Source organism: Coccinella septempunctata, chromosome 5, assembly GCF_907165205.1.
Source record: "Coccinella septempunctata chromosome 5, icCocSept1.1, whole genome shotgun sequence".
Taxonomy (NCBI): Eukaryota; Metazoa; Arthropoda; class Insecta; order Coleoptera; family Coccinellidae; genus Coccinella; species Coccinella septempunctata.
This window is the reverse complement of record NC_058193.1, coordinates 39,442,386-39,456,133: the sequence shown is the minus strand read 5'-3', so window position 1 is coordinate 39,456,133 and position 13,748 is coordinate 39,442,386. Positions and strand designations below refer to the sequence as shown.

At 36.2% G+C, this 13,748-nt stretch overlaps 1 protein-coding gene across 4 annotated transcripts in view; it reads right to left on the bottom strand.

Moving 5' to 3' along the window:
• Positions 1-578: 578 nt before the first annotated feature.
• The window catches only part of LOC123313323 (complexin), a 157,880-nt gene continuing 144,710 nt past the window's right edge, over positions 579-13,748 (bottom strand). For all 4 annotated transcript variants that reach the window (XM_044898160.1, XM_044898163.1, XM_044898161.1 and 1 more), the window contains 2 exons: positions 3,997-4,126; positions 579-1,810 (listed from right to left, as the gene is read on the bottom strand). In XM_044898160.1, coding sequence (XP_044754095.1) covers positions 1,737-1,810; positions 3,997-4,126 — 204 coding nt within the window. In that variant the 3' untranslated portion in view covers positions 579-1,736. The remainder of the gene's footprint in view (positions 1,811-3,996; positions 4,127-13,748) is intronic.

Genomic DNA, 13,748 nt, shown 5'->3' with positions numbered 1-13,748 from the left:
AATTTTCAATACATCCCCAATTATTCATGGATTTCGGAGATGAAGGATTCAGAAGGATTTCCTGGAGAATACCGATTGATTGAATTCGAATGGCAGTCTAGCGTTCTTGTTCTGATGTAGCCTTCCAATAATGATAAATTTGAATATCGGAAACGTCTGAGGAATTTAAAATATCCCTTCAGAATTGAACGCGAGTAGATTCATCATTTATTTCTTCACGACAATCCGATTTTCCCAATGGAGCCTGAAAGATTCTCTTCAATTACGTACAGTTAATTTTCTTTGGATTCTTAAATGCATGCTATATAGTCCAACAATTCGATTTATTTTCCGTCGAAGAGACATTTAGCGTTAAGCTAAGCGATTGGACAGTCATTTTGCAAGAATGCTTCCAGGAAATGCACCAAAGTATCGCCATCATGGAAATAAAGAGGAGATGCAGATTCGAAAATTCGATTATGAATTCGTGATTCGAATATGTTCACGACTCCGAATTCTCCATGATTTTGATACAATCTACACAAAAGGCAGGAATTTGGATGATATCGAAACAGTTGTGCATGAAGGAAAAAGAAAGTAACAGTGGCGTATCAGACTAAGTCTAAAGTGGGTGTAGGTAGGGTGAGTGGTTTTCTAGTCATTCAAGATCCTACAGAATAGGTGGTATATTCGAGAGTGAAGATACAGAATGGTCTAAAGGAACTGGAGGCCAAATTAGCTACGTCACTGTTGAAAAATATAAAAAAGAAATCGTAGAACATCCTTACAATTTGTTTACCTTCCTCGAATATGTAACGAACTCAATGTATGCACACAATACTTTTGTTACAAAAAAATAGGTTAACTATATATCTACAAAACCTGGTAACAATTTTAATGCTAATACAAAAGTATCATGATAAAGCGTATTATTTTTCACTTACGTCCTGTCATCATAATATTTTTGTTGTTTGTTTATGTTATCGCAGTCTCTTAATTTCAGGCATCTGTTTATCGGCCATCGTTTACAGAGAAATTGCCCAAATGAAAAATTCTCAACCAGTCGAAGCCTGATGTGTCTTTCAGATTTATCAACATCGACTTTCACAAGGATTATTCTGAATTATCAACAATATCCAGATTCACGCTATCACTAATATTTTACATCGAAAGGTTTTATATTACCTATTTACAAAAAAAAAATCTTCGACTGGTTAAGAATTCAACCGTCAGCAATGAGTAAAAATACCCAATGCCGATACTTCTTCACTTCACCCAGACTTTGCGCTGCTTTCTACCTTTTTGGGTTCTTCGTGTTAAACACGTGGGGTGAAATTTTATTTTACAAATAAGAATTTAAGTGAGGTTTGGCGTCGAAGAATGGCTTCAGCTTTGAAAATTTATAAAAATCGTTTCAAATGTCCGTATTCAACCTAGTTTCTAGATTTTCATACAAAACTATACGAAAATTTATTGCTTATTCGTTTTCTTCTAGACAGAGGATGAACAGTCATATTTTCCTGTTTTTGTCAGAAAATATTCCTTATATATTGTCGTTGACAATTCTGCAACGCCAAATTGAATGGGGGAAATATGAAATTCTGGGCGATTTTCGAGATCAAATTCTAAATATACTAAGTTCAGATCACAGGTATAAATTTCTGAATTTTTTGTGGCACCTAAATTACTCTAGTGATTTTTGGGGTTGATCTCAGTGTAGTAACGGCCGATGGTAATGCCTTGCAGTTGTTCGTAATTCATTGCATTACGCATTTACTCTCTATTTGAGACTTCAATTCGTTCACTTGGGTCTCTATTGTATTCTTCAACTCTGAAACGAAAAAGTAAAGCACACGTTAAGTCAACATTCAAAATATGGGACGGACAGAACGCCCAAGATTAATATTTCTCTTTTCACTACCAATTATTTATTTTACTTCTTGAATACGGCGAAAGAGAAGTGAGAAAAATTATTCTTGGATCTACGGCGATGAGAAAGAATGGGACGTAAATATATAGCTACAGGAAAACGAGAAAATGAGGATCTCTTGAAATATCTTCGGAAATTCACTGCGGTATTAGCTGGGTAGCAATGATAAAAGAGTATACAAAATCACCATTCTTGAAACGTCGAAGGCATTCCCTTCATGATTAAGCAGTTGTAACAATACAGTAAAAACCAGATTTTCGTAGGAAATTCAAAGCCATATGAGCTGAATATGGACTGATGTTCAATCTCTTCAATACAACCAAAATCAGTTGCCACTATGAGAAATTAATAGCACTCAAAGCCATTCTTTTTTAACGGACAGTAATAGATTTGTACTTCTAGTAGTAAACGATCTTATTCTAGGGATATGAGCTCTGTCATATCCCAAAGAAATTGAATTTTAGCTCTCTAATTCCGAAAATATTTTGAGAACCCCAGTAAAATCCAAATACACATTCGGGGAGGGTTGAATGCAACAGATCTCAAGTATAAGAAACAAACAACATTCCGGGGGACCTCCATTGAAGACTCATTCCTAGAAAAGAGAGAGGAAGGAAGTCTGAAGTTGTCTACACTGCAGCTCGCATGAAATGTAAAGTGTTCCTGGACTTACCCTGGAGCATATGACCACCTGGGAAAACAGCATCTTCGTTTGCTAAAATCAATCGTACCTTTTAATTTCCCCTCAATCAACGAGATTCACTTTACATTTCAGACCAATTGGCTTAAAGCTAAGCGGAAAATTATGGTTGCTGTGAGATGTAGACTGTGAGTGGAGGTTGACTTTGTTGAACGCCCCGGTATTACCTGTTTGTTTGTGCTCTGGCCGAATGATGCTGTGGAGGTTTGGGTGGGAGAAAAAAAAAGAAAAAAACCGAAATAAAACGAGAAAAAAAAACGAAAAATTACACGAGATGACAAATTGTAACTTGATCAATTTAATTTCTTCAAAAATCAAAATTTATTGAAAAATGAGTCTGATCTATGAGAATGGGACAGAATTGAGATTACTGGAATTGATATATCTAAGCACAAACTATAATTTGAACTTTTTTCCTTCATTTTTCATTGTTTTTAATCATTCTAATGAATCTGCTTATCCAGTTATATCGTAAACCTGGCTTATAATTACACTGAAACTTATTTGTCAAGCATAACTCACACTGAAAGGTTTGTATAGTTACTATTCAACCTCTCAGGTGACGATATAATATCAACTGAAATATTGTACTAAAACGAAACTAGAAAAAAAACTACCAATAATTGAAAAAATATATTTCATAACACAAAAGTCAAAACTACAAACAAAATAAAAAGAAACATTAAGAACTTCAAAAACTACTATCAAATGAAAATCTACATCAACAAACAAAATGATATTGAAAAATGAGATAAAAAAGTATCGAAAACTAAAGCCTAAGGATGGATGGTACTCAGAATACATACATACTGCAATTCCTTCATGATGGGTCCCTGAATATTTATAGGCACAATTGTAGAAAAATGTAAATGGAAAGCAATTGTGTTTTCTGATCAGAATTCCAGAATTGCAATAGATGATCGATATTTTCGCAGCTTCTTTATCGAGAGAATGAAGCTTTAATGAATTTTTCTGCATTGGGTATAGAAATGGTGCTGTTGAAACTTCGTATGTTCTCAATAAATTGTTTTCTTTTATTTATTGTCGTATTTTTATTAGTATGCATATTTACACATACGAAGTTTCTGTTATTCTCAATTGAAATGATTAAAATTGTGCTGAAATAATTGAAATGTGATGAAAATTCCTAACTACTTCACTATTTGTCGTGTTGCTCGGACAACATAGTTGAAATTCATCGCAATGAACGAGTTCCAATGAAAATTTTAAGTTAGCACAACCGATCGTAGAATATCGTAGAGATTTACGTTGAATTTCAACTGTGTTCTCCGATCAATTTATAATCTTATTGTCTTCCCGATAAACCTAATCAACTACAAGATAATGCATCTTTTTTTAAGTTGGCTGAACCTGGTAAAGCACTCACTTGTGAATTCGTCTTCATCGGCTTCTTCCGCCTCTCTCGCTAATTCTTCCGGTGTTTTCTTTTTACGCATAAGTGGATTGGGCTCCTCCTGAACGGGGTCCACTATCTCTTCTTTTTTCTTAATATTATACTGCAACAAAAAAGGCCCTGAGTAAATGTGGCATTCCAAAATGCTCCTGACGAGTTTTCTATGGACGCTTAAGTGATATTCAGTTGACATATTGAGGTTAAGAATGGTCAGATTTTAGAATTATTTCTCCACTTCATAGTTTAGATCATGCCTTCAACGACCATAAAAAAACATCAGGATTTTGTTTGAAATTGGCGTATTAATAAGATGTAACGGGATAGACTAATACTACTGAAATGGTATTCCTTAATTTCAGAATATTTGTGAATAATCGTGTAGTAGTCCGGTGTAGAATTCCCTCAAAGGGAGTCAACCTGACTCCGTTAGGGAGTCGCTATAAATTAACGGACTCCCTACTAGAGTCAATTTGACCCCGATTAAGTTCTCCTCGAAGACTGATATCCCTGTGTGCTACTGCTCATAATGGTCCTTCACAATATACACGTTCCTTATTTCCTGTCAAGAAAAGATAATAGAACATAATATAACCATATAGCCTTTTTACTATACTTCATTCAAAATATTTTAGCAGTCGGTTGGCCATGAAATAATTTTCTCAAGTTTTTGTAACTAGAACGAAGTTAGGTTGGCACTCATGAAATGTCGTTAATGTCATAACGCCGTTGCCACAACTAATATCAATTTTTATTACGAAAATGCCGAAAGTGATTGAAAAAAGGGACAGGGTTTCAGAAAGTGCTATTTAGAATTCTGGTCCGCTCATTCAAATAGTTATACCCTGATATTCTAAAATCCACAATACGTCAGACGGTAGCGAACATATTCAATGTAAGAGAATTTATATAATGTTTCATCTGAATCTAAACGACATATATTTCAGCTGGATATTTCCACAATCAGAAAGATTGTGAATGAAAAGGATGACAAAGAATTTTCTTCTATTGGGAGAACCAAAAAAGTGGTGGCATTTGAGAATTTTATGTTTGAGTGAATTAATGCGAAAAGTTTACTACAGGATTTTCGATAAATGTCATCGGAGAATAAGTTCCCTAAAATGGATTTTTCTATTTTTCATTTGACTTGTCCTATACAATGTAAATGTCTTAAGGTACTAATAAATACCTATAATTATTATTATTACATCAATGTATTGAAATGAATAGCCACAAATACGCGCAAGTTGCCCTGTTACTTGTTTATTCATGTGAAATTTTTGTTCAAAGGTGAAGTTCATCTTAACTTGAAACTTCCTTCAATTCATTTTACTTATATTGATGCAAGATGATTTTTGTTGAAGAATTTAACATTCTTGTAATTATCTGTTAATTTCTTCGGGAGATACCCATTCCCAACCACTGCATCATATGCATTTCATCTTCGAGTTAATATTTTTGAAATCTACAAATGATGTAAGCCAAAGGAGATAACGAACATTAATTCTCCTCAAGCTTGTGCATATTATGACATTATACTGATCTCTTGTATTTTCCATGCAAATAACTGGATTTGGTATGCCTTCAATCAGTTTGAGTTTGTATAAACTCCAATTATGTTCGTCACATATTTTCCGAAGAGATTCGACATTGTGATAAAATACGTAATAACAGAAACTTTTAGGTAGAACGGGCAACATAGCGTTGATTTAAAACCCAAAAATGTTTTGACAAGCTTCATAACCCCACATTTTCGTACTATACAGAGTGAAATGTGTCAAATTTCCATGGCCAACCGACTGCTAAAATAAAAGTGAATGAAGTATATAAAAACACATGAAGGCTTTTATCAGATTCTGGCAGTAGGTAAATGTAGATCTACAGCTGCATAGAATAGGCATGATATAAAATTATCGTTATTCGTCTTCATGCATTGACATCAAATACCAAATATATTATAGTTTCTCGTGGCAATGTAATGAGAGTTGAGAGAATTTATTCAAAGTTTCATGTGCAGCTACATTGTTGCATTTTATGTATGCTAACAACAAATATAACACTGGCATGTCATCCCAGTATTTCGGTAGATGTTTTTGTTACGTCGTTTTCTACTTTTATGGCGTATAAGACCATATATAAGCTTGGGCTGAATCATTCATGCCTCCACGGATGAAGCTGTAAAACTTTCAGCGGTCCAATAAATGCATGAGGGTATATTGAAGTTTGGCAAGGAAATTGCCATGAAAGGCTGATTTCGTTTCTCCACAAATAAGGAATATTCATAAATTTCACCATCCCAAATATCCCTAAAACAACAGAATTTTTTTTCACAAACTAATTCTGCCTCTGACTGTATCTGAGGGAAATTTATTTTCTTTAAATTAACGTACGACTAACGTAACTGTGCAACATCTATTCTGACGGGGAAAACCGACAAAACCACGAACGAGTCTGTTCCACAGAACTTTTCGGCACAGATTAGGAGAAGTTTTAAAACGGAAAACGGTGTGGATTATGCCGAGAATTTAATTAGAATATCCGGTGCTGAATTTATGCACCCCCACAAACGTACAAATGGAAACAACTTCCGATGATTCTATGGCAAAGTCGGATTTCAAAGTTGCTCCACATTTTAGAATCACAAAATGGTCGAGAGAATAGAAACCATATATCCAGAATGTAAACCATGCTGAGCAAGAGAAAACAGACGTATTTGACATCAAAAAACAAATAACCTGATTAATTCAAACAGTTTTATGCTCTATATGTAATAGTCTCAAGTCTCAACCTTGTTTTGCCATAAGATTTCAGAAAGAAATGAGGGTTTCTCTCGATTCCAGTATCTACAAGAATCAGTTGAAAAAATAGGAACCTCATTAATCCACGACTACCAAAAAAAACACCTAATTTGGATGAGGATTTGCAAGGCTCCATTGAACACCTCTTTCACGCAACTTGTAATGTTTTGCTGCCTTCAATTTCCAGTGAAAAATTTAACATCATTTCAAGAAAATTAATGAACATCTTCAATCCAAAATTGAGACACGTGCGATCGTTTGAAATCACTGGAGAGAACGAATTCATTTCTAATTTATTGCTTCCCTCTTGCAACGATGGCTTCGATATTAATTTCGAAATTATTACCGAACTCAGCGAATGAAAACGGGCGCGCCCATAATAGAAACGACACATTTTCCAGCCAAGTATGAAATGAAACTTTCTACGAGTTTGGCACCCGAAATTATTATACCGAAGGTCGTGAGCTGAAGCAAGAAAGTTTTGATGGAGTCAGTGTGACATCGGAAGGTTTACGTTCTATACTAAACTAACACTCATATTAAAATAGAGTGGAGCACAGAAACAATATCTTCTGTTTTAACAATGTTTATGTATGATGTAGGAGTTTGTCAGGAAGTTAATAACCCACAGATACATAAAAAAGTTTCAATATTTAAGGACATTTGATTAAAAACAAAGGTCTACTCATTTTTGATCCAAAAAGTTAAAGCTGACATTTAAAAATCTAACCATCCCTCCTAGAAATATACATAGGCATGAAAAGATGCGTAATTTGAAATAAAAATGCACCTGTTCTGTTTTTTTTTGTGCGCTACTCTTTACTGTTTCTGTGTACCCATGTCAGTTTGTCTACGTACAAGGGTATAACATGAAATCTTTCATATTTCCAAGATTCATATTACTATATTTATGTCCTTCAAATTTAGGTATAGAAAAAAATCAAATCGATAGGTATACAGCTCTGTGGTTGCTTGGCAGTCACTTTTCCAACATTTCCCTCTATTTAATCCACACAAAACACTTGGAAAAAGTTGAATCGAAAAAGTTTCCGTGTTACTTCTACGAATACAATCGATACACAAGGTGGAATGTACTCTTGGGACTACTACAAAACCGAGTTTCTCCACTTAGGAAGGACTTTTTTCTCATGAATTTTAATTTGCGGAAAGAACTTTCGGAATACATTATGAAAAACATCCACGGCGATTTCCCCAGAAGGAAATTAGTTTTCATTTGTTTCAACATGTCCAATAATAGGGCAGAAAAGTGTTTATGCCTTCGTGTCATCATCTCTCATGGTCAAAAAGGAACGAATGTTATTCCCATAAGAATAATTTACCACAGAGGAAAACATCTACCTGCAAATGGACGAAGGAATTGGAATATTCGTAGTATGGGATGTAAAATTTTATATGTTATATAGTCAAGTCTTGTTTTCAAAAATAGTGCACAAATATCAAAATGGGTTATAAAAGACGCAAAGCACCCTAACCACCAACGCTATTTCTATAGATAATGGGAAGCCATTTGCATATTGTAATCTGGCAGCAAGTCCATGATTTACGGTCCGAATTTGAATAAACGTTACACGCGCCGGCAGTTGTTTTCGGCCCTCAAGTCCGAGCAGGACCACCGCGCGGCCATTTTTTTTTGCGAACGACCTGATTTATCGCATGCCGAATCCCCAAAATTTTTTTCGCCACGGTAGCAGCAACCCTTAGCGTTGGGCAATGATAGATTGAATCTCGACGATCGTGATTGGAAATTTAACGACCATCCGGATGGATCCGTCATTTGTTATTACGTTTTCATTAGTAGTCGATCCGACGGGAATTGGAACTAAATTAACGAAAATGGTTTTTGCATCGGGCGAAATCCAACGGCTATCGAAAGGCTCTGAAACGTCAATTTGAAAAATTGAAAACTATTTTTTTAATGCTCATTCCGATCTCTCTCTCTGGGCTTCATTTTCTGGTACCACATGTTAATATTGAATCTGTAACTTACGAGTGATGCTGTTCAGTTCTTGATCTCAGTATCAAGTAAATAAAATAAGCTTTATTCAACCCTAAAAGTGATTGGTTGCAGAATGGCGAAAGCGCCATATTAAAAAATCTATTTTTTATATCCTCTCGCATCTTCCTCACACATTTGATAACAGTATTTTGGCGGAGAACATGGACCTGAAAGATGAACCAGTTCGAGAAACCGCTCGGGGACACAGCATCTTTAATCCAGTCATTTCCACCCTCGACAAAGAAACAGATTAAAACTTTCGCGACCCCATGATCTCTACACATTAATTTTTATCACCACATCTTTTCCGGTGTTACAGACAGGAATATTAATGAGCTGAGCCGGTTTAGTCTCAGCCCTGCTATGTGATCATCGTTATACGTGTTGAGGTCCCAGGAATATTAGGTAGACTTTTTGAGTATCTTTAGGCGTTGCTTCGATGTAGCTCATCCTTTACTAACCTTAGTATGTTAGGCAGAAGAATGACTTACTTTCGAGTACTTTTCGAGCTATAAGCTCAAAGATCTCCCTCACAAAACTATGGCTCACAAAATTCCTACCAGTAGTTACCCAAAGGACGCAAAAAAAAGAAAACATCCGGTTCCCATTCTGAATTGTAACACCGGAACAGTCCTGGCCACGGAATATCGCCAGTATTTCGACGGAAATTTATTTTGGAACTTTCCCGAGCAGCGCCAGCGTAGACGAAGAATTTATTGCCGGTTTCTACGGCTTTCCGAACTCCTACGGTATATCGGAATGGGGCAGCAAACATAACGGAGATGCGTTCCGCCCGTTTCCGCTTGTTTGAGTTTATGCAGTTCCGCTTTATGGAAGATGCACACCGTGTCGATGAACAAGGCCCACAGGGCGGCAATTTTGTACGGAAGATGGCTGGATGTTTCAAAAACTGTACATCGGGAAAGGGTCAAGAGTTTTATCGTTTCAATTTCAGTTTATTTCATATTCAAGGTTGTTTTTCGTTGTTTTATCGTTTTTGATAGTGCAAAAGCAGAGGATATTTCTGAATCGCAGTAGCTCTGGAAAAGGGATAAAAAGAATTTGATTCAAATCCCGAATATTGATAATCTCAACTAACTTATGAATGATCTTCGTGGATAACAACGTTCGTTGCAAATTGGTGAATGCGCCGATTCTTTTTTATGTTGTCACCTCGGATAAAGGTTCAGATTCCTCCGTTTTCGCTCTCGTAACGCTGTGAAGATACTCAGCAAATTGAGGACACAAGTTTTTCCAATGAATACGTATGAAATGAAAAAAAAAACACCGTCATAGCTGGAGGACAATCAATTTCCCCATCGCCAACAATTTCGTACCCCATAACGGCGCTATCGTTGCTAATATCCACCACGCTACTGCTCGATTACAATTCAAAAGGGACAACGCCGAAAAAAACGACAACCCCACCGAAATTTTCCGGTAGGTACGTGCGGCGCCAGTGGTTTATGCAGATAACAGTTTCGGAGCGTGTTCAACGTTTTAATGCAGAACTTCATTTAAATTGGTAAGCGACCCTGGTGCATTCGGCGTGTTGGGGGTCTAGAAAAACCGGCCGTTATCGGATCAGGGCATCTATTTCAACAACGGCCCGTTAGTATGCTTTTTCGCGGTAATACACGCGATTTGACGCGAAAAAATCGCTGGTGTTGAGGGGTTCTTCGTTTATGCCAGCTTTTCATTTGACGTTTTAATTCTATCCACTGAAAATATGTAGTTTCACACTGTTTCACGATCATTTCCAAAGTGTCCTCAATTTTTAAGCTTTTTTAGCCTTATTGAAAGAAGAAACTGAAAGAAGCTTCAAAATTTAAGGAACAGTTAGTTATTCCAACATCTGAAAGATGCAGAAAAGGACGCACTAAATTTTCCAGAGCATGTGTTGGAAGCAGGCTTATCTATTGTTCATATTCTAACAAGTAGCTCTTCTTGTTTCGAAAATATTTTCTTTTTATTTTTGTTCGATTTTCGAATCTTTCTAACTCAATAATTTCCCTCTCCTCCAAGACGCGTTACCATTAAACGGTGCAAGAAAGTCGTTGGAAATCCGAGAATCGATTAGAGCCATTTCGAAATTAATTAAACGTCACATGTTCATTTGGCTAAAACGTGGGGCGCTGAAAACGGAATATTTTTACGTTTATTAAAAACGGGGCCGTAGGCCTGCCTCGACTGCCATAAACATAAAAGGCTCATAAAGAAGCCGCAATGAAACCCATGTCAGGAAATTAGTTCGGAAATTAGCACCTCCAATATTCGATTTGCAAAAGGGCCACGTACACAGTCCGCCATTTTTGTCGCAACGTCCGCTGGATAAGGGAAGACAAATTGAAATTACAGTATCTTGATGCGAATGCGTAAAAATACGTTTTGAATTCACAAGCTCATTGAGATTCCAAATTAGTTTGAAAAAATGGTATTTACTGTTTACTGTCTCACAGTAGCAGCTGGTTTTGGTAGTTCCAGGGTGGTTAAAGAAGTCCATAATATTCAGTTTATATAGCTTCGAATTCCATATACCAAACTTGGTTTTTTCCTATGATATGCTAGATTTTGAGATAACTAAACAGCATTTGCAAGTGGTTTTCATTTATGGCTTCAATTAGAAGAAAAGTAAAGCGGAAGACAGCTTCTCTCTGGACAGCCAAAAAACTTGAAGACAAAGAATTGTCTCGATGAAGATCTGAGTCAAACACAAGGGGATCTCTCTCCTGATAAATCTGAATCATCGTTCGATTTTCTGTCAATTAACCACGCCTTGATTCAATGGCAACAAAAAGAGTAATTTGGGGAGAATTCCAGGAAGAAATCTGCATTCAATCCAATAACTCGCCAGCGAATATGGCGATGCGTTAGCTCCAATGATCGAACGAGCAAACAGCGTCAGATCCATTGTATATCTATGAAATTTGATGGTTCAAACTGCAACACTGACATAATTAGCGCAGCCTTTCTGCCTTGATGTTAATTACAGGAACGTTAATCAATTAGATCGAATTGAAAATGATCACAAAATCACTGACGGTTAATTTGAATATTATTGAGTTTAAAACAGACGCAGAACGTGCCAGTTTCGCATCGTAACAAACGAGATGCATCGGATCGAAATAGGGGCCATTAAAAAGATGAATCTGCATTGGTTATCGAATTTTAGTGACTGCCAGTATGAAATTTCAATCGGGACTGGTTATTGAAATTTATATCAGATGGAATCGAATGGGCGGTTTCAGCTGGCATAGAATTGTGGCTTATTTCTCTGATGCAGTCAGAATTGATGGTGTAGTGTTTTTTATGAATATCCAGTACAAACTGTCCGAATAAAAAACCTATTATCGTAGTATGACTTCGCTAATTACTACTCCAGATGAAATATAATATTTTAAATAGATGATAATGCTCGTCCTCATTCAGACCAAGAGAAAGCTGAGTAAAATTTTCTCATGTTTTGAGCCTGTATTCATTATTATCAGAAAAATTTTACCCTTCCAAACGTTACGTTAAAATTTGAGGTGGTTTCATGCCTCAATCTCTAGTACATCTTGTTTTTTCTAACAAAAGGACGTCTGTGTAAGTGCTTTCATTTCATATCTGAAGTGCCTAAGAAAATAATCATGGAAACAGAGCAAATAGATTCCGTTTTTTCACGGAAATCCAGGATATCTTCATAATGAAATCTCTCTCATTCCTGAATCCCCATTCAAAGAAAAACGCCCGCTTAAAACGGACGAAAACGTATTTTACCACATTCCCGAATAAACCAGCTCACAAGTACTTTGTTCTTCACCATAAATCCTGGTTATCTCCCTCAGTTTTCGTTTCCATACAGAAATGTTTATGAGATGCAGAAAAATTGGAATTTAAAATGAGCTTTTTCACGAAATTTTGCAGTATATAACACGGTCAAGACATTAAAGTTTATCGTTGGTAATGTTCAACGTTTGTTTCTCACAAAACGACTTTTATTACAGACATATTCCTAAATACTAAAAGAAGCCCAATTACACTCACTCTATTGTTCGAATATAAGTGGATTTTTCATTTGTATAATTTTCGAAATTATATTTTATACGAAACTTCTACTACTTGTAACATTAACTGAGAATATAACTCTCATTTATCCCCTTTCGAAGTTAGGAGCAAGGAAAGCAATTTGCATCGAGTGAAAATATTCCAAACGTACGTATTCAAGCTCTATTTCGAATGAAGAAGGATAGCAAAACCTTTCCCACTTCTATTTATCCGCAACGAACTATACAAGAGGATAATTTGTTACTCCCAAAACGTTCCTAGGACGAGTTAGCTTACTGTTAGCTAATTCCACATGCCATTCAATGCAGATCCACTTCGTGAATGATTTATTGTTGGGTTAACCGAAATGTTTGCTGCGATAGACAAAATGGAACATCCCAAGGGTAAGGACAGGACTTCGTATTTAGTTTAATTAAAGTTGAGATTGAGAATTACCATCCTTCTTGTTCTTTGTTTAATTACATGTGGTCGGATCAACGTGACTTTAAATTATACAGTGCGAGTCGATATACTCCATCTATACCATTGATGAAAATGGTCTTTCCTGGTGTTATTCCTCAGTCTTTTTTTTCTGACAATCTAACAGGAGTAGATCGCAGTTTCCATGTTTCTTTCACAGATTCCCAAGCCACGAAAGAATGTTTTCCTTCCACAAATCCTCCAGCGAAAAAATCAACCGTCAACCTGATGAAATTTTTTCCTAACCCTTAATTGGAGAGACAGAAACAAAGACAGAGTACATTGATCGGCTGCAAAAAGTTCCGAGGAAGACCTACAAAGTCGTGTCGTAATCCCTTTTATCCGTCAGTCTGTGTTAATTTCAAAGGGCTTCCACGAAAAAAATTTCGAATCGGGCACAGCCAACA